The sequence below is a fragment of the Dasypus novemcinctus genome, chromosome 4, assembly GCF_030445035.2.
Source record: "Dasypus novemcinctus isolate mDasNov1 chromosome 4, mDasNov1.1.hap2, whole genome shotgun sequence".
In the NCBI taxonomy this organism is placed as follows: domain Eukaryota; kingdom Metazoa; phylum Chordata; class Mammalia; order Cingulata; family Dasypodidae; genus Dasypus; species Dasypus novemcinctus.
Window position 1 is genome coordinate 168,531,013 of NC_080676.1, and position 25,567 is coordinate 168,556,579.

Sequence of the window (25,567 nt, forward strand, 5' to 3'; positions counted from 1 at the left end):
TTCTCTAGGGAAAAAGAATGAACAAGGGACATCTGTCAATGGTAAGAGATTTTATCAGAGGCTGTCACGCAGACGTGGGGATGCACCAGTCCAGGTTCCCCAGGCAGGCTGCAGCCAAAGGCTGCAGTGAAAGTCCAGCGAAGGTCGTCCTTGATGAGTTCTGGGAGATGCTGGCTGTCCAAAGACGAGATGGGAAATTCTCTCTCAATGCTGGAATCACTTCCCCTTTTAAGGCATTTAGCTGGTTGGATTAAGCATCACTCATTGCTGATGGCAGTCTCCCTGACTTATGTTATTGTAATCAGCTATCTAGGATTTACCACTGCAGTAAAGTCAGTGGTGACTAACGTCCATAAATGCCCTTGTATTACAGTTAGCCCAGTGCTTGCTTGACCAAACAGCTGGGCACAATTACCTGGCTGAGTTGACACAATAATCTAACCATCACGTTATGTTTAGTTTTTAAGAACCTGCCTTTCTTCTTCCCAAAGTGATTGAACCACTTTACTTTCCCATCAACACTGGTGAGAATTCTGGTTGCCGTACCCTCGCCCCAACACTGTTAGCGGCCTGAGTTCAGCCATGCCGGCAGGTGTGGGTCGTTGCCCTTTGATGGCTGAGTGTCCAGTACTTTTTCTTGTGCCATTTACTGGCCATTCCTGTATCTTCATTGTGTGTTGTCTGTTGGCCTATTTGATATTGAGTTGTAAGAGCTCTACATAAGACCTAACGTTTCGCAAATATTTTCTCCCAGTGTAGTTTACCTAGTTAGTTTTTCTCAGTGTCTTTTCATGAAGTCCAATTTATCAGCTTTTCTTTCATGGCTATTGTTTTCTGTGCCCGTGCTATGTAAGAAACCTCCACCTACCCCAAGTCATGAAGGTATTCTTCTGTGTTTTATTCTAACAACTCTATGGTTTTAGCTTTTATGTTTCTATTTGTGATCTGCTTTGAATTCATATTTGTTTTGTTGTGAGGTGGAGTTGAGGGGTTTTTTTTCCATATGAATAACCAGCTTTTGTTGAAAAGCTTTTCCTGTCCCCATTGGATTGCTTTGCTTCCTTTGCAAAAACCAGAAGACTCTGAGTATGGATCTATTTCTGGGGTCTTTATTTTCCCCTTCGATCTGTGTCTTGACTTTGCTTTCAAATCCTGGGAATGTCTGCGGTGATTCTTCTACTCTTGATAGCTTTCTGACTTTCCCGAGGCCCTTCAAGCACCTTGGGGCCCACAGGGTCAGGGGCCTAGTGGCAGAAGTGCTCACACTGCAGCCTTGAAGGGCACGGACGTGCTCTCTGGGCCTCCCTGGTGGGTGGAGGTGGAGAGCGCAGCAGGTGTCCCACTTCGGAGGTGACGGCTCCACTCAGCTCCCACCAAGGCAGCCTAGAAACTCGGTGCAGGCTTGGGGTCCTGGAGTGCCAGGACCCTGCACTGTCCAGGCCTCAGCCTAATGGCGTTAGGGCAGCAACTGGCAGCTCCCCAAGGCGGGAGGGCACTGGGCGGAGGGGTGGCATGGCCTGGAGGCAGGATGGCCGGTGCAGTGCCGTCCAGCCAGCGGACGGAGCGGTGACTGCGAGCCAGGCCCAGCAGCTGCTTGCATTTGCTCAGAAGGGACCGCCTGGAATCGAGGTGCGTGGGCCCCAGCCCCGCCTGCTTCTCTCCAGGCCCCCCCCCCCCCGCCTCCTCCACGGCTCCTCACGAGCTCCTGCCTGCCGCCTCTCGGATGTGGTAACGCTGAGCTGCAAGTTGGGGACGAGGGCAGCTCTAGACGCTTCCGTGCCTGTCTACCACAGCATTCCTTACTCCACGGCTGGGGGAGCCAGTGCAGGGATTCTACCAGTTGCTGAATATCTCCATTAGGTCCAAGTGCTCAGGAGTTGGAGAAATGTCCCAGGCTATGTAGGGTTTCTTTGGGCTTGCTGTGTAGCAGACTTAGGCCAGGTTTCATCGATGAGCTCAACTCCGCAAACCCTTTCCCCGCAGTGGGCCACAGAGTTACTCAGGGCCTCCAGGAGCTTGGCGTTGGCTCAGCGTTAGCTCCCGATGGCACCCCTGGAAGGAGGACGGGAGAAGAGCGGCCCTGGTCTCGCGCCTCTCTGCGGCTCGTTCCCCGAGGCCCAGGGCCTCTGTGTCCACTCCGCAGTGGGAGTGATTCCGCCATGGCCACCTAAGACGGGCTGCCCACCCCCTCCTCCTGGCACAAAGCGGCTGCCTCCGCCCGTGGGCTCCTGCTCCACGCCCTGGAGCGCGGTGCGGGGCAGGTGTCCACTGAGCCCGTCCCCTGGCAGCACAGCCTGGAGGCCTTGGGCTACCTCTCCCTGTGACGCTGCCTCCAAACTGTTCTCCAGGCTTTGCCCAGACTTTGGCCAGTGCTGGCTCGGTCCTGTGAGCCTTCTCCTGCCTCAGGCCGTCATGGGCCCCCGAGGGCGTGCTGGTGCCTGCGCAGGGGGAGGGGCGCCCAGGAGGCTGGCCTGGTGAGGGGCTCTGCTGTCATCTGCCCCCCCACACCCCCCTTCCGGTCTTGGGCCCTGCCCTGTCCTGGCTGTGCCTGGCTCCGGTGGAGGCCGGCAAGGCTGCAGGGACTTGGCCCTCCCCGGGGCCCAGCCGGAGCGGAGGCCCTGCCTCTGCAGACTGGGGGAGCGCTCGCCGCTCGGCCTCCTGGGACCACTACTTAGAGCTGCGTGTGCCGGGCTTGCTCTAGCTCTGCCATGAGGAGACGCCACGAGGCGGTGAGAGGTGCTCACTCATGTGTCCTGGAGCTCTCCAGGTATTAGGCTGGGTTTTGCTTTCATATTCTTAAGCTGCGAGGCCCACCTGGGATTTCCCCCCAAGGTCAGGGCTGAGTTCTAGGCGTGGAAGGCGGCCACGAGGGGTTTCCTTACACTTGTCCCGCCCCAGCGCCCATCAGGGAGAGCAGGCCAGTCGGTGGCGCAGTGAGCTGCAGGCGCCGCGGGCGGCCAGGGCAGGTCCAAAAACACAAGTGCGAGCCTGCCTGTCTTAGGAATGTTCGCTTCTTTACTGTTTAACGTTTAGTCAAGATTGTTTCCGTTCAGGTTAACAGTCCCTTCTGGGGAGGGAGTGGGTTGAATTGGGGCTTCAAATGGCAGTGATGATGTTTCAGAAAAGAAGAATTGAAACCACACAGCACAATATTAGTAGGTCACAAGAACCTGGATAGTTGGATCATTCTTAATTTCTCCGTATTTGAAATACTTCATTATGAGCAGCTGCACCTCTGACTGTCCTGGATGCACCTGGGAGGCTCGGGAAATGCTCGCCTGCTTGTTCTTCCAGGGTCCGTGGTACAGGCTCTTAGAAAGAGCCCGTGTCCTGGCTCCTGGTCGAGGGCCTTGGGTACGTGGTGCGCGCGTGTGAGCTCCTGGGCTTGCCTTTCCAGGGCGCGGTCACCAGCACTGCCACCTGCGTCCAGCTGCACAAGAAGGCCGAGCGCGTGGCCGCCACCTTGCTGGAGAAGGGCCGGCTCCACGTCGGGGACCACGTGGCTCTGCTCTATCCCCCAGGTAAGCCTCCCCGCGGCTCCCCTCCCCGCTGCGCGTCCCAGGTAGGCCTCCCCGCGGCGCCCTTCCCCGCTGCGCGTGCCCAGGTAAGCTTGGCCGTGGCGCCCGTCCCCGCTGTGCCTGTCCCGGCTCAGCCTCGCCCTCCAGAAGCTCAGGCGCACGCACCCTTCCCTCTCATGACACCGGGCCGTCCACCGTAGTTGGCGCATCAGCCCGCCCACTGCTTCCTGCCCCGATCAGGCTCTGCTCACCACCTTTCTTTTTTTTCTTTAACTTTCGCTTTAATTTTACTCTTTTTTTAGTCCATCAGTGTTGGAAGTCAGGGGCACGAGGTGAATCTGCCCGGTCAGCGTCCCCCGCTGCCGCTCCCTGGGCAGTCGTGGGGCTCCGCTGCAGGCTGAGGGACGTGGCTGGCGGGCAGAGGAGCGGAGGGCCGGCCCGCCCCGGAGGACACCCCTGCTTTGGGCGGGGCTGGCCGTCCCCGTCCCTCTGGAGGCAGGAGTCAGCGCGGCAGCTGGGCTGAGGGCTCCGCCGGCACGGGCACGGGGCGGTCGAGGGCTGCAGGCCGAGACGTGCTCTTGGCGGGAGGACTGAAAAGTACAGGCTCTCGTCAGAAGGGGGCGAGGCGGGCTGGGCGGCCCACTGGTGGGCGCAGCCCTGCTCCACGGGGAGGCACCTTCTCCTGCATTCCCGGCGGGGCCCTCCACGGGGCCCTCAGCGCTTTCGTTTGCACCATCACCGTTCTTTACACATGGATATGAAATAATTGGATGAAAATAATGAGGAATAACATCTAATTGTGACGACATCCCTGCTTTTTCCAGCGCAGTCTTTATTTTCCTTTTGCTTTTCCAGTCTGGCTCTCCTGCCCCATTTCCTGCCCTCACTTCAGGCACATGGCCCCTCCCCTTCGTTAGCCACGTGAACATCCCACCGCGGGCCTCGCACATGTCCCCCGTTCACACAGTCGTAGAGCGTTGTGTGTGTGCATAGATGCACACACAGGCTGAGTCTGAGGTTTTTGGTCAACGTGTTGGGAAATTGTGACGCCATCTCGTGTATGTTCTCGCATCTACTTTTCTCACTCAACATCACTGGGAAGTCCCTCCAGCTCACCCGGTAGGACATTTGTGTGCAGAGCTCCGCCTCGGACCCCAGGGCTGGCCACGCGGGCGGAGCATGCTCACGCCCTGTGCGTCTGCCTGTGCCTCTGTGAGAGGTGCCATTAGCAGGTGGCGGCTCAAAGCCAAGTGTGTTTTAAATTTTAACAGATACTACCACGTTGCTTTCCAAAGGGGCAGAGCACCTCATTTCTGCCAGCTGGTATGAGAAAACCTTTCAGTGCACACCCGCAGCAGCAGCAGGAAGCAGAGGTCTTTTTAGTTTTGCGTGTGTGAAAAGAATAAAGTCATATTTTAATTCTAATTTTAATTTTTCTTGTGAGTTTATAGCCATTCTTCTCAAATTTGTTGGCCATTTAGGTGTGTCTCTCTGAGAACTGTTGTATTCCTGTTCCTTGCCTGCTTTTAAAAATAGACTGCTTAATGTCTTTAAACATTTTGTCGTTTCTCTTTGTGAACCTGTAACTTTCTCTTTAAATTTATTCCTAAAGTTAATAGTTTAGTATTGTACATAAAATATTTTCAAACTCCTCTTTCTTGCTCCGTGTCGCTAGAGTAAAGCTACACATGTTAATACACGTTATCTTTTATCTAGCCCCTTTTCAGAATCTCTTAATTTTAGTAGTTTTTGCCAAGAGACCCTTGTGTTGTTCACATCTGTTCAGATTATCAACATCCTAGCTTTTCAACACTTACACCAGTTATTCGATTTACTTGTCTAGTTCTTATTTGCCAGAACCTTCAGGACAGTGTAACTTGGTCATGGCGAGAGTGCGAGCACCAGTGTGTGATCCCTTTTAAATCGAGATGGTTTTGTGTTTTGAGACTTGGGGTAGCATTTGCTGTTACTGCTTCTGCTTTTGACATTGCGTTTATTAAGTTTAAATTGTTTCCTTTCCTTCTACTCCCGTTTGTTTCACTTTTGCATTGGAAGCGACTGCTGGACCTCCTCCAGGGCCTTCCAGCCTCTTCATGATCACGTGGTTCCCCCCACCTTTTGCACAGGGAATTCCCACGCTACGTTTCTAATTCATGCCGTTACCCCTGGTCATGTTGTGTTGTTATTTTAACTCTAGAGTCCATTTGTTTATATTTTATTTAAAAGTTTACTTGTGCATTTATAAATGAGACTATAGTTCTCTGTTTTTTAAACTGTTTTTATAGGTTTTGATATCAGTGTATGAAATGCATTTAAGATGTTTCCTTCTTTTTCAGTCGTCTAGAATTATTTCTGTTCTTTAAAAGCTAGATAGAATTCTATTGAGAATCCATATGGTGTTGATGCCTTTTTCTTAACCTTTTTGCTATAACATAAAACCCACATAAAGAAGGCCACACTAAACAAACATGACTTACTGGCTTATTAAAAGCAAATACTCTATAGCCTCTATCCAGGTCAAGATGTAGGTCCTTGCCAGCTACCCAGAAATCCTTTTATGCTTCTCTTCCTTATCACAACCTTCTCCTAGAAGTAACCTCTGCCCTGTCTCCGGTCGTCATGTCCTCCTATTTCTGTGCAGTCATATCACCTAAAGGAGCAGCCCGAGACACGACAGCTTAGCCTGCCGGTGTCAATCTACAGGCTCGCCTCTGTCCCTCTCTGTCTTGCAGTTTATCTGTGGAAGACCCCTGTGGCCTGCAGGATTTCCCACAGTCCAGAGTTGCTGACCGTACACTCAGGTCTATCTTACCATGGCCCTTTTTTACCTGTTTTTCCTGAAAATAGGCAGGTGGATCCCGACACTGGATCAGACTTAGGTTCAAATCTTTGGCAAGACTCCATCGAGTTCTTTCATCAGGAATCACAACTTGGTGTTGTCTCTCCTTCTGTGGTGCTGACAGCTGCTGATCTCCATGTTCTAGATCTGTTAACTCAGTGGGACTCCCAGAATGGTGATATTCTAATTCTGCCATTTCTTTTTAATTTATTAATTATGAACTCTAATAAACAAACATTGCTCCCTCATCTTGTGTTTGGTCACCTAGTGGTAGAATTCATATATGAAAGGCAAAGTAAGTGTTGACTCTTTCCTTTTATCAGTTTTCAATGAAATGAATTTTAATCCTTACCATGTGCTATAACCAATTAAGTTTTTTAAACAGTATTCTTATCAACTCATGGATCTAAACGTATTTGGTGGGTTTAAGTCCATTGAGATCATTTTCAAATCCCCTGTCTTTGGCTGGTGGGAGGCTTCTGATTGGCCCCGCTCTTGGGACATGATCTCGGCCTCTGGTATGACAAGTGCTCAGGATCGTCCTTTCTACCTTCTACCTTAGACCTGAAATCAGCCATTTCTCCATGGAGCCCTTGTTCTAGTAGTTCAAGAACAAAATCTGGGCAATAGGGATCCTGCTGTTTGCAGGTCTCTTCAGTGGTCAGAGCTAGGAATGATAAATTAATATGAACTACAACTCTTAGAGATGAAATACTGCGGCAGTTCATACTGATACCTCCAATTCAAGTTCAGAATTACATGATTTTTACTGCCCCTCTTCTATGTTATATGTATATCTCCTTTTTTCCATACCCAGAATCCTGGTTCTTCAGGACAGAGGAGGTGATAATTAGAATACAAGCATACCTCATTTTATTACACTTTGTTGTATTGCACTTCTCAGGTACTGCATTTTCTATAAATTGAAGGTTTGTGGCAACCCTGCATCGAGCAAGTCTAGCGACACCATTTTTCCAACATCACGTGCTCACTTCATGTCTCTGTGTCACATTTTGGTAATTCTGACATGTCACACTTTTTCCTTATTATCGTATCTGTTACGGAGGCCTGTGGTCAGTGATCTTGGTGTCACTGTTGTTCTGGGGTACCATGAGCCACAGCTGTGTACGGTGGGGAACTTAACTGATAAATATGTGTGTTCTGATTGCTTCACCCACAGGCCATTCCCCCATCACTCTCCCTCTCCTTGGGCGTCCCTAGCCCCTGAGACACAACAGCATTGAAATCAGACCAAATAATAACCCTACATTGGCCTCTTAAGTGTTTAGTGAATGAGGAATCACCTTTCTTTCACTGTAAATCAAAAGCTAGAAATGATTAAGCTTAGTGAGAAAAGCATGTTGAAAGCCGAGAAAAGCCAAAAGCTGGGCCTCTGCTCTAGACAGCCAAGTTGTGGATGCAGGAAAAGTCCTGAGGGAAATGAAAGAGCTAGTGCAGTGAACACTCGGATGATACGAAAGCACAGCAGCCTCACGGCTGGTCTGGAGAAAGTCTGAGCTTGACAGACGATCTAACCAGCCACTGCACTCCCTGAAACCAAAGCCTCGTCCAGAGCAAGGCCCACTTCCATCAAGGCTGAGAGGCAGGAGCTGCAGGCGACAAGTTTGACCCTAGCGGGGGCTGGCTCGTGAGGTTTAAGGAAAGAAGCCGTCTCCGTAACAAAGAAGTGCCAGGTGGAGCGGCAAGTGCTGATGTCGAAGCTGCAGCAAGTTACCCAGAGGGTCTAGCTGAGAGAACTGATGAAGGTGGCCACACCGAACAAGAGATGCTCAGTGTAGAGCAAACAGCCTTCAGCGGAAGAAGATGCCATCCAGGGCTTTCCTAGCTGGAGTGGAGAAGTCCGTGCCCAGCTGCAAAGCTCCAGCACAGGCCGGCTCTCTTGTTAGGGGCGAATGCAGCTGGTGACTTTAAGTGAAGCCAGTGCTCGTTTCCAGGAATCCCAGGGCCTTCAGGGATTATGCTGAATCTACTCTGGCTGTGCTCTGTAAATGGAACAGCCAAGCCCGGACGACAGCCTCTCTGTTCACAACGCAGTTAACTAAGTATTTTAAGGATTATGCTGAATCTGCTCTGGCTGTGCTCTGTAAGTGGAACAGCCAAGCCCGGACCACAGCCTCTCTGTTCACAACGCAGTTAACCAAGTATTTTAAGCCCAATGTTGAGACCTACTGCTCAGAAAATAGGATTCCTTTGAAACTATTCCTGCTCACTAACAATGGAAATGTGCAATGAGATGAGCTGTTTTCATGCCTGCTGACACAGCATCCACTCTGCAGCCTGGATCAAGGAGGCACCTTCAACCTGCAAGTCTTCTTATTTAAGAAATAGACTTTGTAAGGCTGTAGCTGCCATAAGTAACGATTCATATGATGGATCTGGGCAAAGGTGATTGGAAACCTCCTAAAAAGGATTCGCCATTCTAGATACCACTGGGGACATTGGTGATGCACGAGAGAAGGCCAGAACACCAGCATGAACGGAGTTTGGCAGCCGTTGATTCCAGCCCTCACGCATGACTTGGAAGGGCTCAAGACTTCAGTGGAGGAAGTAACTGCAGATGTGGTGGAAATAGAAGAGATCCAGAGTTAGAAGTGGGGCCCAAAGATGTGACTGAATGGCTGCAATTTCATGATAAAACTTGAACAGTCGAGGAGATGCTTCTTATGAATGAGCAGAGAAAGAGGTTTCTTGATGTGGCGTCTACTCCTGGTGAAGATGCTATAGACACTGTGGAAATGACAACAAAGAATTTAGAATATCACGTAGACTCAGCTGATGAAGCAGCTGCAGGCTTTGAAAGAAGTTCTACTGTGAGCAAAAATGCTAACAGGACTGTATGGGACAGAATTAAGTTGTGAAAGCAAGAGTCTGTCCATGCTGCGAACTTCAATTCATTGTTGTCTTATTTTAGGGAAGGCCAAGGCCGCCCCACCACCCTGAGCCACCCGCAGCCCTCAGCACGGCAAGACCCTCCACCAGCAAAGAGGTTACGGCTCGCTGGAGGTTCAGGGGACGGTCAGCATGTTTAGCAATAGAGTGTGTTTTAGTTAAGGTATGTACATTGCGTTCTTTTAGACAATGCTATTGCACACGTAATAGAACACAGCGTAGTGTAAGCATAACTTCTGTATTCACCGGGAAACTATTAATAAAAGCGCATGTGACTCGCTTCATTGTGATATTGGCTTTATTGCATTGGTCTGGTCTGCAGTGTCTCGCAGGTGTGCTGTATCCTATAATTGGCTCGTTTGTTTTACCTCACAGCACACGCAGCATTCTCAAAACCATAGTGCTGGGAGCAGAGGTGGCTCACACAGTTGAGCGCCTGCCTCCCACATGGAAGGTCCTGGATTCAGTTCCCGGTGCCTCCTAAAGAGAACAGACAACGAGCAAAAAACAACAAGCAGACAATGAGGAGAAAACTAAATGAGCAGGCAACAAGGCAGACAATAAGCAGACAGACAAGAGCCAACTCGCGAGGGAAAAAACCCTTAGGCTGATATTGTGACCACCTACATTGTTATGAAGGCAGTTCACACTCTCCTCGTGTGCTCTCTCCATCTCCTCCCATCTCTTGGCGCTCAGGAGGCCATTGCGTCCACCCTCCTCTTCATGCTTGTTTGGTCTGTTTAGTGCTCGCCGTCGGTCCGTCCATGTCTCCTTGGCCGTGTTGGTTTTCTGAAGCTCGTCTCAGACTGACCCTTCAGAAGGCTTGTGGGAGCAGTATTCCTGGGGTTCTTGTTGCTCGACAGTGGTTCTTACATCGTGATAAGAAGCTAATTTTGCTAGATAAAAGGTCCTTGAGTAGCTTAAATATGTCACTCCACTTTCTTGCAGTGTAAGCATCGCTGTCCACAGGTCTCAAGTGACCTCGCTGCCTTCTGTGGAGTCACCTGCTGTTTCTGCCCTGGTGCCAGCAGGATGTTTTCTTTTTCTTTAAATGTTGGTGGTTCTGGGTCAACATTCTCACGTACAAAGTATCAGCACGTGGCTTCAAGTCTTTCTGGTTTTCATTCCAAGAAAGCGCTTTGGTTTTTTAACATTTGTTTATTTCCCCCCTTTGTGTGTGCTCGCTGTCTGCTCTCTGAGTCTGCTCGTCTTCATTAGGAGGCCCCGGGAGCCAAACCCAGGAACTCCCACGTCGGGGGGAGGTGCCCAACTCCTTGCACCACCTCAGCTTCTTGCTTTTTGCATCTCCTCATTGCCTTGTCTTATCATGGCAGCCCACTGTCTTGCTCGTCTCCTTTAGGAGGCACTGGGAACCGAAGCCAGGGCCTCCCATGTGGGAGGCGGGCGCCCACCTGCTTGAGCCACATCTGCTCCTGAAAGTGTTCTCGGATAGTAGTTTCTTCTGCTTGGTTTCTTCTCTTGCTTTGGTTTTCTTCCTGCATCCCGTTTTCACGTATTAGGTCTTCCTTGTTTGTCTTTAATAATCAGTCATTGCAAAGCGGACATGGCTCAATGGATAGAGCGTCCGCCTACCACACGGGAGGTCCGCGGTTCAAACCCCGGGCCTCCTGACCCGTGTGGAGCTGGCCCACGTGCAGTGCTGATGCGCACAAAGAGTGCTATGCCTCACAGGGGTGTCCCCCGTAGGGGAGCCCCACGCGCAAGGAGTGCGCCTTGCAAGGAGAGCCGCCCTGTGCAAAAAAAGCGCAGCCTGCCCAGGAATGGCGCCACACACACAGAGAGCTGACGCAGCAAGATGACGCAACAAAGAGAAACACAGATTCTGGGTGCCACTGACAAGAATACAAGTGGACACACAAGAACACACAGCGAGTGGACAAAGAGCGCAGACAATGGGGGGTGGGGAGAGAAATAAAAAATAAACCTGTAAAAAAAAAAATCAGTTATTGATTTTTCAGTCATTTCTCTTTTTTACTGAGTTTCTTTAAAAATTTCCTGTTTTTTACTTCCTATTTCCCCTTAAGGCTTTACCTGATGCTTTTATTTGCTCATGTGCTCCTTCTAGTTTCGTCTTCATTTCTGAAATATTTTTTAAATTTCTAGTTCTTTCCTCCTTTCTGAATTGTTCTAATTCTGATGTCTGCTGTACTTCACATCTTGCATCATTTTCTAAATGTATTTTAGCACTTTTTGGGTTAGACAGTTGCAGTTCCTATCTTTTTGTGGGGGTGGCTTCTGGGCATGCTTTCCTTGTATGGACAGATGATGTTCTGCTTTCCGTTTTTCTTTCCTTATAATTTTGTGTGGCGCCTGCCCCCTTCCCGACCTTTATCAGGACCCGCTGTGTCCCTAACTGGACATTTCTGTTCCTCTGTCCCCAGCCTCTGCACAGAGGCCTGTCCTGTGTCATCACAGGCTCACGGGTCGACAGGCCTCTGAGCAAAGTGCCATTGTCCCTGTCAGAACAGCCTCCCCTCTTCCCAGACGCTCCTTACAGCGGCCTCCGTGGCTTCCAGCGGCCCAGCAGCGCGCCCTGCAGCGCACCTGCTCCTTCAGGCCCCGCCCCTCCCTCCTCCCCCCCTCCGTCCCCTCCCTCCTCCTCCCCTCCTCCCTCTCCTCCCTCCCTGCCTCGCTCTCCCCATCCTTCCCCCCCCCACTTAGCGGTTTGACTCTCCCATCTGGGCTTGAGCCCGCAGGTGCCTCTTGGGCAGCTGTCACCCGGTTCTGGCTTACGTGGTGCGCTTGGATTCTCTCTCACTGGTGAATTTTACTAGGCTGGGGGTCCCGCGCCCCTCCCTGCAGTGTGCTGGCTTCCAGTCCTGGTTAGCGTGGACATGACCTGGCGTGGGGGCAGACACGTATTCCTGCGCTGTCGCCCGTCTTTCGTGCTCGCTCTGTCCTCCTCCGCAGTGTGAGGCCGGAGAGCCCGGGGCGGGGGTCTGACCGCCCTCTCCCCGCAGGCGTGGAGCTCATCGCCACCTTCTACGGCTGCCTCTACTGCGGCTGCGTGCCCGTGACCGTGCGCCCCCCCCACCCCCAGAACCTGGCCACCACGCTCCCCACCGTGAAGATGATCGTGGAGGTGCGCACGCCCCGGGGCGCGGGCGGGGGGCGGGGGTGGGGGCGGGGTGCCGCACTGACGGCCTGTGTTCCCGCAGGTCAGCAAGGCGGCGTGCGTGCTCACCACACAGGCCATCCTGCGGCTGCTCAGGTCCAAGGAGGCGGCCGCCGCCGTGGACACCCGGAGCTGGCCCACCATCCTGGACACGGGTGCGCTGCGTCCGCTCTCGGGCCCAGGCCACCCTTGCTTTGCTTCCCTTCGTTCTGGGGTCACGTCGTGGCCCCTCGAGGCCGGGCGGAGGGGCTGCCCGGGTGGGCCTCGCGCTGGACCCCACCAGCGCCCGCCAGGCCGCCAGCGCTGGAGGTGGGGCTCTCTGCCTGCCCGCCCCGTGCCCCGCGCCCGCCCCGCTCCCGCCCTCGGTCCAGTGCCTGCCCTGTGCCCCGCGCCCGCCCCGCTCCCGCCCTCGGTCCAGTGCCTGCCCCGTGCCCCGCGCCCGCCCCGCTCCCGCCCTCGGTCCAGTGCCTGCCCCGTGCCCCGCGCCCGCCCCGCTCCCGCCCTCGGTCCAGTGCCTGCCCTGTGCCCCGCGCCCGCCCCGCTCCCGCCCCGCTCCCGCCCTCGGTCCAGTGCCTGCCCCGTGCCCACCCTGGTCTGGCCCCCGCTCCTGGGTGGCACATGGACCCCAGCCTTGCTCCTCACTGCCTCGTGCGCACTGCGTCAGCAGTTGTCTGAGGCCTTCTGTGGCCTCTTCGGAGCAGCCTGGCCATGCCAGCCCCAGTAGCACACGCGCCGAGCTCCTGGCCGCCTGCAGAACCCCCGGCCAGCTCCTCCCCAGCCCGCACATGGCGCCTCCGCCTCCTCGCGGTGTGCCCCGTCGCGGCTGTGGGCTGGGGGCAGGCTCAGGAGAGGCCTGTGCGTGGGGCCAGCCGTGCCCATCACGCCGTCCCTGTGCCGCCAGCGGAGCAGGTAGAGCCCAGCAGGCGCAGGCCTGGGCCACGCTGACGAGGGAGGGACCCTGGGTCACGCGGCACCAGCCCCTGGGTGTGCCGCAGCCGCTTCCCGGACTCGCCTTCCTCCCTCCAAGCCTGACGACCCCGCCCAGCCTGCCACACTGCCCGGCTTGGGGGCTGAGTCCTCCCAGGACCCACGCCTTCCCACGCTGGCACGTGCGGGCCCTGTGCACCCGGAGTCATGTGCAGAGCCAGCGCAGTCACGTCCGCGCGCTGGTGTCTCCACCCAACAGATGACATCCCGAAAAGGAAGGTGGCTGCCGTCTTCAGACCGCCCTCTCCCGGACGTGCTGGCCTACCTGGACTTCAGCGTGTCCACCACGGGGGTCCTGGCGGGCGTGAAGGTAGCGGTGCGGAGTGCGCCTCACGCCTGGCCGAGCGAGGGCAGGGACGGGTCAGGGCCTCGGCTGCCCTCACGCAGAGCGCAGCAGCGTCGTGTCCTAGCACCCCGGGGACCCCCAGCCCTCTTAGCGGAGTCATGTTGGCGCCCGAGACTCGCGACCTGAGGCCCCCTGTCCCCGCGGTGGGGCGGCTGTGGCCAGTGTCCTCGCCGGGCCACGCTCAGGTCATGGTTTGATGCGCTGAAGCTTTAAAGGCCTCAGGGAGCCGTCCTGGGTACCGCTCGGGTCTTGGAGACGTGAGCAGTCCTCAGGAAGCCCACCGACGCCCCGAGGCTGGGCGCGCTCTGCCGGAGCGCCCGCGTAGAGACCCCCTCAGCGCTTCCTCCTGTCCCCACACCCGCCTGTTTCCTTCCCGAGATGTCCCACGCAGCCACCAGCGCCCTCTGCCGCTCCATTAAGCTGCAGTGTGAGCTCTACCCCTCGCGCCAGATCGCCGTCTGCCTCGACCCCTACTGCGGCCTCGGCTTCGCTCTGTGGTGCCTCTGCAGGTAGCATGGGGGCAGCGGGCAGCATGGGGGCAGGAGGCAGTGGGCAGCTTTGGGGCAGCTTTGGGCAGCAGGCTTTGTGAGCCAGGGCGCGGCCGTCGAGGGCACCGGCATCCCCCAGCGCCGTGCGGGTGCAGGCGCAGCCCCGCAGCCCCCCGTCTCACACAGCGTGTACTCGGGGCACCAGTCGGTGCTGGTGCCACCCCTGGAGCTGGAGAGCAACGTGGCCGCGTGGCTGTCGGCCGTGAGCCAGTACAAGACGCGCATCACTTTCTGCTCGTACTCGGTGATGGAGATGTGCACCAAGGGGCTGGGCGCCCAAGCGGGCGCGCTCAGGGTGAGTGCGGGGGAGCCGCGCGGGGGAGCCCGAGGCTCGCGGTGGAGCACGAGGCTCGCGGTGGAGCACGCTCCGAGCCGGCCGCCCCCGCAGACCAAGGGCGTGAACCTGTCCTGCGTGCGCACCTGCATGGTCGTCGCCGAGGAGCGGCCGCGCGTCGCCCTGACGCAGTCCTTCTCCAGGCTCTTCAGGGACCTGGGCCTCTCCGCCCGCGCCGTGAGCACCACCTTCGGGTGCAGGGTCAACGTGGCCGTCTGCTTACAGGTGGGCACGCAGGCGGGCAGGCGCCCGCTCGGCCCTGCGCGGACGGCTCACCCCGCGGCGCTCGGTGTGCCGGGCAGGTCTCGTTTGGGCGGCGGCCCAGCCTCCTGCCCCTTCCCTCTCTCCGCCCAGCCTGCGCTATTTCATTAACAAACAGCATTTGAGCTCTGAGGTCTGCCAGGGTCTGTTTTAGCTAAGGAGGCTTAGTCCGGGAGGGCCCTGTTTTTTGAACAGTGACCTTTACCTGTCGGTTATCTCACCTATAAGAACCTCTGAATTGGATATAATGTGGCCGAGCTTTTGAAAGAGGAATAATTGTAACCTTACTATCTCACATTAAGGTATCCGTCAGTGTTAATGAAAAACCAGTCACCGTGATCATTTGTATTGCCGCAAATTCCTTCTTAATACCTTAAGGTATTTTGCTGATTAGGGTTAGTGGAAGAGCCAAGCTGCAGTGCTGTTTTCTGTTTCTTTAGACAGTGAGAGCCACTTAATCTGTCCTCGTGTCAATTCCACTTCTTCCTAAAACTGTCTTAAAGCCAAATGGCCGCTGTCACAAACGCCTTATTTACGCACACGAGCCGTGGGTGGGAAGCGCTGCTGCGGGCTGCACGGTGATCCCAGTGCGTGGGCTCGGCCGCGTCGCGTCCTCCCGGCGGCCTCGGCTGCCCCTGGTTTCTGTCGGCCCCCTCGACCGTGAACGCGTCCGCCCTCTGCCCCGAGCCGCAGGCGGCCCCGAGTAACGGGGAGGGGGTCTCTTCCAAACGCCCTCGGAGGGGCTCCAGGCCCACTGCGTAGTCACGCGGCGAGACTTGCTCTGTGACGTGGGGCACCTCGAACCTGTGCCCGGCTGTGAGCCGCCGCGGTCTTCGCGGTGGAGGGCCGGCGCTGGGACGTCCGCGTGAGGGCGCAGCGCCTCAGCTGGGTGCTCCTGCTGGCGCTTTAGGTGCCAGGCGCGCTCTTTCCTTTCTCACTGGCCGTTGCCTCTGTTTGTCTCTTCCTTGTGGCTGTTCTTCTGTCGCTCTCGCTTTGCTGGCCTCCTTTACCTGTCAGCCAAGCCGGCTGGGAAAGCTGGCTGAGCAGTGTATGGCGCGTGCGTGTGCTCACGTGTGCGTGCGCCCTCTCCACCCCTGCCCCCGTGCCTGCCTGTCAGTGCGTCCGTGTGACCCTCCTGGTGAATTTCAGACAAGTGTGTGTTTCTTTTGTCAGATTGCTTTACTCACAGGGAACACCATTTCACCTGTGATGATAAGCCCGTTTGTAGCCAGCCTTTCAAGCGTTTAGTGTTCAGAGCCTTGGAAGGAGGGTCTGTGTCGTCTCAGTGCCAAGTTCCCGCTGTCACCCCAGGCGGGCTTGGACTGCGCTGGCTCTCAGTGCGCTGGGGCTGCTCATTCGAGGTTCCACACCCGTGAGGCGCAGAGTCACGTCCCTGATCCCCAGGGACAAATACCAGGGCAGACTCAGGAGTCAGGGCGAGGGGAGGCGGGGCTCCTTCCATGCCTGCGCGGGTCAGAGGCTGGGCCCCCGATGGTGCGGCTGGGGGGAGAGCAGCCAGCGAGGGGCGTGGTCCCGGCGCGGGCCGGTGCGGCCGAGCCTTGCAGACGGGAGGCAGGTGCAGCCCTGCCCGTGCACCTGTGTCCTCGCGAGCCCTGAGCAGGCCCCTCCACTGCGCTCCCTGCAGGGCACGGCCGGCCCAGACCCGACGACTGTCTACGTGGACATGAGGGCACTGCGCCACGACAGGTACGACCGCGCACGTCCCGCCCGCAGCCCCTGCCTGGCGGTGGTGAGCCGTGGGCCCCTGCGACCTGCTGGCGGCCTGCCCTGCCGAGCCTCCCTCTCGGCCTCTATCCTCGTGGCCACGGCTCTGACAAGTGGCAACAGCGGCACGTTGGCGTCTAGCCCCTGTGGGGAGCCGGCTGCGGCCACGGGCACTGACTGTCTCGCCCTCTGGACCTCAGCCTTACGTGGGGGATCGGCGCCTGCAGGTGGGAGGCTCGAGGCCAGCGCTCTGCGTTCGGGGTGATTCGTGACCCCGGCTTTTAACCTGGACCCGGGCCTGGATCCTCGGGTGCGTCCGCACTGCACCTCGGGGGCGGTGAGAGCGGTAACGGACGAGAGCCGCAGGGCTGGTTGGAGCTCCCTGGCTGCGGCCGCTGCCGGCCTCACCCCTGGCCTGCTCTGGCAGCCACGCCAGGAGCTCGGTGAAAACCTTCGCTGTTCCCGACACACTATCCAGAGTCATTCCGTCATGGTTTCCAGTCACCTTGCCATTTGTCCTTTTAGAAGTCTTGTGGTGAATCTCATTCTGAAACTCCTCCCTTGTTAATTTTTAGGGTGCGCTTGGTGGAACGGGGCTCTCCACACAGCCTGCCGCTGATGGAGTCTGGAAAGGTACCGCGGGGCCCACGGCTCCTGCACTCCACGTGGGCTTGCCCACTCTGTCCACGAAGGTCCTGCAGCAGGCGGGGCAGACCCCGGGCCGGGCAGCCGTTTCCAGATGCATGAAATGCTCTTGAAATTCTAAATGCTTGTTTTCGCACAGAACCAACACGGGGCCTTCAGGTGCAGAAGCGAAGGGGCTGGCGCTGCCGAGGGGCTCCCTGCGGCCCCGGGCGCGTCCCAGAGGCGGGGCCGCCCTGTCCCCGGTCTGGGGGGGGGTGGGAGGGCTGGGCCCTGGTTCGTGCCTGTGCAGGGAGGGGGCTCCTCGAGCTGCGGCCGTGCCCACGGGGTAGGAGCCCGCGGGGATTCACAATCAGCTGGTGAGGACCCGGCGCTGGTGAGGACCCGGCGCTGCCCGTGTGTGCACGAATGCATGCGTGTGTATGCGCATACGTGTGAGCGTGCATGGCCCCGCAGCGTGCGGGCAGTGTGCCCGCAGGGCTGCGGGCAGGCCCGGGTCCGAGGTGGCCGCCTGCTCTCGTGGACTGTGGGGCTCACGCTATCCTCACTCGGCTCATGGCCCCTGCATTCTCACAACCTTGAGGCCCAAAGCAGGGCCACCTGGGGTCTGCTCTTACCCCCACGCTGCGGTCTTGCCATGTGCCCAGAGAGGGAGAGCCGCGGAGGCCTGACGCCGGCCGCGTAGGAGGGGGCCGCGCTACGCGGTGGCTGCGGGCTGGGGCACGGGCCCCTGCGCAGGAGCAGCAGCAGCACCTGGAACAGCATCCGCGAGCCGAGGAGGCAGAGCCGCAGGGAGGCTGGGGTGGCTGGAGCAGACTGAACTCCCCCAGTGTGGTTGGAGCGGGAGGGGAGGCCGGGGGGCGTTCGCGAGGAGAGCAGAGCCGCAGGGAGGCTGCAGTGGCTGGAGCGGGCTGAGCTCCCCCAGTGGTCAGAGCAGGCGGGGAGGCCGGGGGGCGTTTACGAGGAGAGCAGAGCCGCAGGGAGGCTAGGGTGACTGGAGCGGGCTGAGCGCCCCCAGTGTGGTTGGAGCGGGAGGCCGGGGGCGTTCGCGAGGAGAGCAGAGCCACAGAGGGGGCGGGTGACGAGAGCGGGAGAAGGCCCACCTGGCCCCACGGAAGGCCTGTGGGGTCGGGGCTGGAAGGAAAGCTGAGAATTCCCAGAACCGGGGGCGGACGCTGGCCTCGGGCGAAGGGCAGCCCCTTCCCCTCCTCGCGAAGCGCCCGAATCTCGGGTGGGCGCTGCTGCTTTCCCTGCATGGAGGAAGGGGCTCCAAGGCAGAGTAGACAGAACCCAGGGGGCCTTGCTGCGGCTCGCTGGCCCCCGCCCCGTCAGCCTTGCGGCGCCCACGAGGGCTGGTTGTCACCCCGTGCTCCGTAGACGGTCCCTGAATGGCAGTGAGCGTGTGGGTGCGCGGACGCGTGAAGCCTGGGCAAACGCGTGTGGAGGCGCAGCGCTGGCCCCTTAGCTGCCGAGGCCTGGAAAGCCCCCTCGCCAGACGCCGCTCCGGGTGGGTGAGCTGAGGGCGACTCCAGGGTTAAAACCTCGGAGCAGGACGCCCAGGCCCTGGGAGGCCAGTGCAGGCCTCGCCGCCGGCCGTGAGCGCCGCGCTGAGAGGAGCCTCGGGAGCCGGCGCTCGCGCTCCGCTCGTCCCCCACTCACGCCTGCTGGCACCTCCTTGCGTAACCGACGAGGAGGCCAGGCCCAGCTGCCCCGTGCTCTGACGCGGGGCCGTTTCCCTCGAAGGTCTTGTGCTCTGGGCGGCAGCAGCAGCCTTTGTGCTGCACGGGCTCATCGGAAGGTTCAGCCGACGGCGGAGAGGCGGCTCCAAGTCGCAGAGTGCCCCCGGAGAGCGCCCCGGCTGCAGCCGAGAGCGCGTCAGGCACTCAAAGAGGCTGAATGGCCTCGGCAGACGTTTCCCACGTGCCGGGGCTTGGGCCTAGCGGTGGGCGGGCTCCCTCGGGGCGCGTGGGCTCCCTCAGGGCACGTGGGCTCCCTCGGGGCACGTGGGCTGGGGCCCCGAGTGCCGTGACCCCAGCGGAGCACAGGCCTCTGTCGTCTAGAAGGTGCTCTTTTTGCTTAGGGAAGTTTCCTAGGGTGGGACGAGGCGGCTGGCGGAGGACCCCCCCCCCCCACGTCCAGGGGTGCGTGGCTCTGCTGACGCGCACGACTCCAGTTGTACCACCGTGTCCCCGACTTTCTCCAAAGCACAGTCGGCGTTGGGGTGGCGTCTCCGTGCGTGTGCGCTGCGCCCTGGCTCGGCCCCAAGGCCGTCGCGTGTTGGAGTAGCCACGTCAGCCTCTTCTCTCCTCGTTCAGATCCTGCCTGGGGTGAAGGTCATCATCGCGCACACACAGACCAAGGGGCCCCTTGGAGACTCCCACCTGGGGGAGGTGAGTGCTCAGCCCTGGGGGCCGCCTCAGCGCGGGCACGTCCTCTCCGCGGCGGGCGCACCCCCTCCGGGGCCCGTGCTGCAGCCCTGGCTCCTGGGGCCCGTCCACCACAAGGGTCACTGGGCGGCCCGAGCAGGGGCCACGGTCAGAAAAGCCCCTCAGCTGCTCCTCAGCAAGCAGGCTCTGTGCCAGTGGGACAGGCCTCCATGCATGGTGGGGGAGGCAGAGGGGCGCAGCCACCCTCGACCTCTGACCCAGGACAGCAGTGGCCGCACAGGGATGGCGGGCGCGGATGCACGTGCGGTCCAGGCCGCATCCAGCCTCACTGGACATGGGGGAGCAGCCTCCCTTTCGCAGCCCACCCTTGGGGACGTGCCGTCAGGAAGTGTCCCCGTGCCAGGCGGGAGCACAGCGGCAGGTCCCGCCCATGCAGCCTTCAGGAAGGGCGGGCAGAGCCGGTGACCCTGCTGGCTTGCAGCGTGCGGCCTCGCCGCCTTCCAGGGGCCGTCGGGCCCGGGTCCCCCAGGAGCCATGCTGTGTCACTGGCTCCAGCCACCCTGGCACGGTGATGGGACGGCCTTCCCGCCCTCCTGGCCAGCGAGCCGTGCTGGGCGCTCCGGGCGCCCCCAGGGTGGCCTGAGCCCGGGGAAGAAGCCTCCATCCCCCAGCGTGCCCTGCAGGGACCCCTGCGAGCTGCAGGCTGCGGTGCCGGAGGAGCCTTACCCACACGGCCCCAGAGCTTTAGCGGGGCACCGGAGGGAAATTGCCAGCGGCTCCAGGCGGTGGGCGGGGCTCTGGCCTGCACCCAGGCACCGACGTGCGCAGAGCACAGCGTTCATGGCGCGCCCTGCGGTGCGTTAGACGCTCTTAATCACGAATAGCAGTTTGATATGAGGAGCACAGAATTACATCTTTATGCTCGTCTGTGTCGGATAGAGTCCTATAAACATCAGTCCCAGGCCAAAGAAGGGAAGATGACTTACTTTGTCCATACGAGTAACTTAATTTAGTTCACAAAACGAGAGACGTGGAGACGCCCCCCACCTGGTTAGCAGTCCTTGGGCGTCCTGGCCTTCCTTTGCACACGCGCGTCTTGGTCCATGCCCGGTGGGCGTGGCTGTGCCTCCTGACGCCGGCGCCCTGCCCGCCCGGCAGATCTGGGTGAGCAGCCCCCACAACGCCAGCGGCTACTACACGGTCTACGGGGAGGAGTCGCTGCATGCTGACCACTTCAGCGCTCGGCTGAGCTTCGGGGACACCGAGACCGTCTGGGCCAGGACCGGGTACCTCGGCTTCCTCCGCAGGACGGAGCTCACCGACGCCAGCGGAGGTGAGGTGCCCTGCGGGCAGGGGGGCGTCAACCGGCATCTCCCCAAGCCGTCCTGTCCCTGGGTGCGGCCCAGGAGGTGGTGCTGGCGGCAGGCTCCCCCCTGCTCTGACCATCCAGCAGGCTGAGCCCCTCGGCCAGCAGGCGGCTCTCCAGAACCTTCTGCTTTCAGTGTCTGAAGACCCGCATGGCGTTGCAGCTAATTGGGTCACGTCAGAACTTCTGTCAGTCCCCGTAGATGCTTTTTGGTGTCAAAGATGAAAATTATTTTTGAGTACACACTCACACATTGCAGTGACGTTTCTGAGGCGTTTCCTGCTAGGAGGGCGAGACGTTCTTGGCGCATCAAGACCAGCCCCCAGCCCCATCTGCCCACAGGTGCGGTTGTGGGGGCTGGAGAACTTGTTCCTTGTCTAGAGTGCGCAGTTGGGGCAAGAGCCGCAGCTGTGCGTCAGGAAGAGCTGACTTGCCTCCCTGGCTCGTGAGCGCTCCAAAGTGCGTGCTCTCCGCAGAACGCCACGACGCGCTGTATGTCGTTGGGTCTTTGGACGAAACCCTGGAGCTGCGAGGCATGCGGTACCACCCCATCGACATTGAGACGTCTGTGATCAGGGCACACAGGAGCATTGCCGAGTGGTAAGAGCACGAGCAGCCCCGGGCGCCGGCGCTGGGGCGGGCAGCGGGGGCAGGCGGCCTGGCACGCCCAGGGCGTCTCTGTGCACCGGGGCTTCCTGGGCGCCTGCGTGTGGGGTCTGGGCCGAGGCGCTCGTCAGAGCTGCCTGCTGCCCTGTGCAGCGGCCTCCCGGCTGTCCACAGCGCACACAGGGCCTGGGGCCACCGCCTCCAGCCCACGCTGAGACACCCCGCCAGGCCACCCATTGCTGCCTTCAGGTGGTTGCTTGGTTTTCCTTCTTCCTAATCGGTTTTAAGCCAAGCGACCACCCCTGAGTGCACAGGCAAGATGTGCTGTGCACACAGTTGTAATCCTGAAACGTTCTGCTTTTACTGTGAATTTCTTAGTTTGGATGGCTTTAACTCGTGGTGGTGTCTTCACTTTGGAGGGAGCCTGCATTGGGGCAGGCACAGCTCTCAACACCAGATAATACTCGGGATTCTTAACGAGAGCTCTAATTAAAGCACGTCCTCCGGGTCTCGCGGAACCTGTGCGCTCCAGCGCGGGGCACCGGCCGCCGTCCTCACTGCCCCTCCCCGGGGGCCTTGACGGCGTCCGTGGCTGCAGCCTGGCCTGCCCGCGCCTGACGCCCGTCCTCACTGCCCCTCCCCGGGGGCCTTGACGGCCTCCGTGGCTGCAGCCTGGCCTGCCCGCGCCTGACGCCCGTCCTCTCCGCAGCGCGGTGTTCACGTGGACCAACCTGCTGGTGGTGGTGGTGGAGCTGGAGGGGCTGGAGCGGGCCGCGCTGGACCTGGTGGCCCTGGTGACGAGCGTGGTGCTGGAGGAGCACTGCCTGGTGGTCGGCGTGGTGGCCATCGTGGACCCGGGCGTCATCCCCATCAACTCCCGGGGCGAGAAGCAGCGGATGCACCTGCGGGACGGGTTCCTGGCCGACCAGCTGGACCCGATCTACGTCGCCTACAACATGTGACACCCGCACAGCGGGAGCCCGCGCCTGGGCCCTTAGGACCGCGGTGAGGCAGCTCGGGGCGCCCAGCAGCACGGGCCGCGGCGGCCACGCTGAGCCGTCGGCAGCACCAGCTCCCGGCGGTGCTTTACAGACCCGTCTTCACGGCTCCCGAAGTCTCACATGGGAACACACGTCCTGAATTTATTTAAAGAAATTATCTGAATCTGCTACAGGCGTTTACTAAAACATGAATGTCGGTATTTTATCAGACAGGGTCACTGGAAAAGGAACGCCCTGGCTAGGGCACTGAGAAAATTGCAGATGCACGGTTGTTCTCTACTGTATTACAAATTTGCACTTTTTTTGAGGCTAAAAATATAGTTCCCAGTTTTTAAAATCCAATTATTTATCCCCAATTTAAGTAAGAATTTCTATGCTGGGAAGTCGCCCCATTTGATTTCACAGTGAGGCTGAGCCCAGAAAGGCCGGCGGAAGCAGAGTGAGCCCTGGCTGCCCCCTGCCCCTCTGGCCACGCAGCATACCCTGCTGGCAGCGTCCTCACTGGAGCCAGCCGCCACCGCCTGCCTGCACAGACGGTGATCTCAGTAAGTGCCGACTTGGACTGTCGGTTGGAGGTTCTGTTTCAGAAGATACACCAGCATTTATTTTGAAACCACTGTCCTGGTTTTGAAACTTCATGCTATGTGAATAGCTCATTTTCATAACACTACAGTGTCATTCTCAGTACAACAGAAGGGTACTGAATTACTACTTTTATTCCAGTTCAACAGATTTGGAAGCATTGCTGGGAAAGTGACATTCTCAGTACCATTTTGTGAACATTTTGCAGTAACACTTGAGTCGCTGAAGGTGGAGATGGCCTGACCCTCATCATCTGCTTTCCCTTTTTGAGTCCCGTGCCTATAAAATTTGGCCAACTCATATTCAGTTATTTTATTCAAACTGGACTAAGCAGAATAGTTTAATAAGTATAGTAACCTAAATCAAAGACCAAAATGTCAAGTCTTTTAGATACTTCTAAAAATTTGGGTCAAGCGTGCATCTGGGACAGGTTATTTTTGTATAGCTAATAAAGAGTATGTTATAAGTGCTTGGGCTTTCGTGGCCTGAGGGTGCTTATGTTTACGAATCATGCACGCGTCACAGAAACAACCAGGCTTTTCTGGAATTAGCCTGGATCAGTGCCTAACGAAACGGTAATCACTCCCCTGCCATGCTAAAGTCCACCACCTAACGTCTGACTGCAGAGTCTACATCTTCTCTTCCGTGGCTACAGAAGCATCCCGTGTAGCAGAACTGTTTGCCTGTGGCGTGAGCGCTGGTGTGGCATGCTGCAGCATCCCGCACTTCTGAACCTGTGTAACTTACTGCTTGACACTCAGAGGCTTTAGCACTGGACTAACGGACATTCCTTATAAGAGAAACGCAAGGAAGGGAAAAGAACTACGTAACCTCAGCTTTAATGTTGTAGTTTTATAGCAAACAAAATATTGTAAGATTTTTGTATTGAAAGAACAGTGGCAGTAAGACAAGGTGTCTTGTAAATTAAGATTTTAAGAAGTATATTAAAATGTTTCAAAATTACTCTGGGAGTTCTGTATATCACACAAAATTTTTTATATCATTATGTTAATAAAAAGTTAACTTTGTAATTCTTTATTTTGAAGTTCATGGAAAGGTTTTTTTACATTATCCCAACTAGGATGTATTTTATTATGCATTTGTTTTTCTAAATCTAAAAGCAGTTATGCCTACAGCATAAATCTAAAAGCACATTAAAGCAGTAAAGAAGGAAATTAAAATCTCATATAACCCTACCTCTCAGCAATAGCTGCATTAGTATTTATCATAAATCATTTCAAGGATTTATTTTTTCCTTTTTAAAAATTTTTTTAAAAATTAGGATCATATGCTTTTTTTATAATCTAATTTTATTCTTAGTAAGTTGCAGGCTTTTTAGGCTCCTGTGTGTACTCCTCTGGTTTCCTTGCAGTGGCTGTATGATCCTCCCTTGTACAGGCATGCTGTGGTGAACGTCGTCTGTTCTGGCGTTGCACACTGTGCTGCCATCACGCTCGGCCGCCAGCCTCCACGTCCACTCGCCTCCACACACATGTCCAAGCACAGTTCCCACCCTTGGGTCCTACAGGTACAACGATGGGGTCAAAGTTTATGTCACGTTGGAGGCTTTGTTTTAACTTTTTATTGTGCTAATGTGTCCAACTTAAAATTCCCTGTTTGAACCACTTCCAGGTGTTGGTTTGTTTGTACTAGTTACAGTCACGGCGCTCACTGTGCGTCGTCACCATGTCCCGTACCCGGGCTCTTTCATCACCTCAGACGGAAGCGTGGACCCGTGAGCGCTCACGCCTCTCCCCGCGCGCCGGGCCCTGGCGCCTGTGATCTCCCCTGTCCTAGACACTCGCTGCGGTAGTGGGATCACACCGCGCTCGTCCCCGTGCGGGGCTGGCCTCACTCGCGGACGGCCTGGCGCGCGCCAGGGCTCCTTGCTGCGCACTGCCGAGGGACCCCCTCGGGCGTGGCCCGCCCTTCGTGGCTCCGTCGGCGGCTGTTGGAAGCTTTCGATGCCCTCGGACAGGCAGGCAGCACCGCCAGCAGCGCTGGAAACGGGCATTTGCTAAAGGTAGTAAGTTTTTACCAAACTGATTGGCAAATAAGTGTTTAATTTCTAGTCATACTGAGTTTTTGATCATTTTATTTCTCATCTGATGTAGTCTCTTCAGTTCTTAAAATGTTGGAGTTTTTTCTTAGCTATTTGTGGAGCCATTTTATATTAACTCTTCTAATGTATTTGCATCTTGATGCCGTTTTTTAAAATTGAGGTTTTTAAAATATTCTAAATTTTTTATCAAGACTCTGGTTACATGCATTTCATCCTGGATTATAAACAGAGCTGATTTGTTTCAAAGTGGTTCAGAAATGGCCAAGACACCCCCAAGGGGCAGTGACAGCCGAGTTACTGTGTTCAGTCCTGCCAGA

At 57.1% G+C, this 25,567-nt stretch overlaps 1 protein-coding gene across 1 annotated transcript in view; it reads left to right on the forward strand.

The window, feature by feature from the left end:
- Positions 1-24,226, forward strand: part of DIP2A (disco interacting protein 2 homolog A) — a 181,332-nt gene extending 157,106 nt beyond the window's left edge. The window contains 14 exon segments of the mRNA XM_058296388.2: positions 3,398-3,521; positions 12,249-12,370; positions 12,447-12,558; positions 13,590-13,636; positions 13,638-13,700; positions 14,115-14,245; positions 14,411-14,579; positions 14,673-14,843; positions 16,525-16,586; positions 17,180-17,237; positions 19,562-19,636; positions 20,792-20,966; positions 21,476-21,599; positions 22,315-24,226. Coding sequence (XP_058152371.1) covers positions 3,398-3,521; positions 12,249-12,370; positions 12,447-12,558; positions 13,590-13,636; positions 13,638-13,700; positions 14,115-14,245; positions 14,411-14,579; positions 14,673-14,843; positions 16,525-16,586; positions 17,180-17,237; positions 19,562-19,636; positions 20,792-20,966; positions 21,476-21,599; positions 22,315-22,567 — 1,686 coding nt within the window. The 3' untranslated portion in view covers positions 22,568-24,226.
- The last annotated feature ends 1,341 nt before the right edge of the window (positions 24,227-25,567 follow it).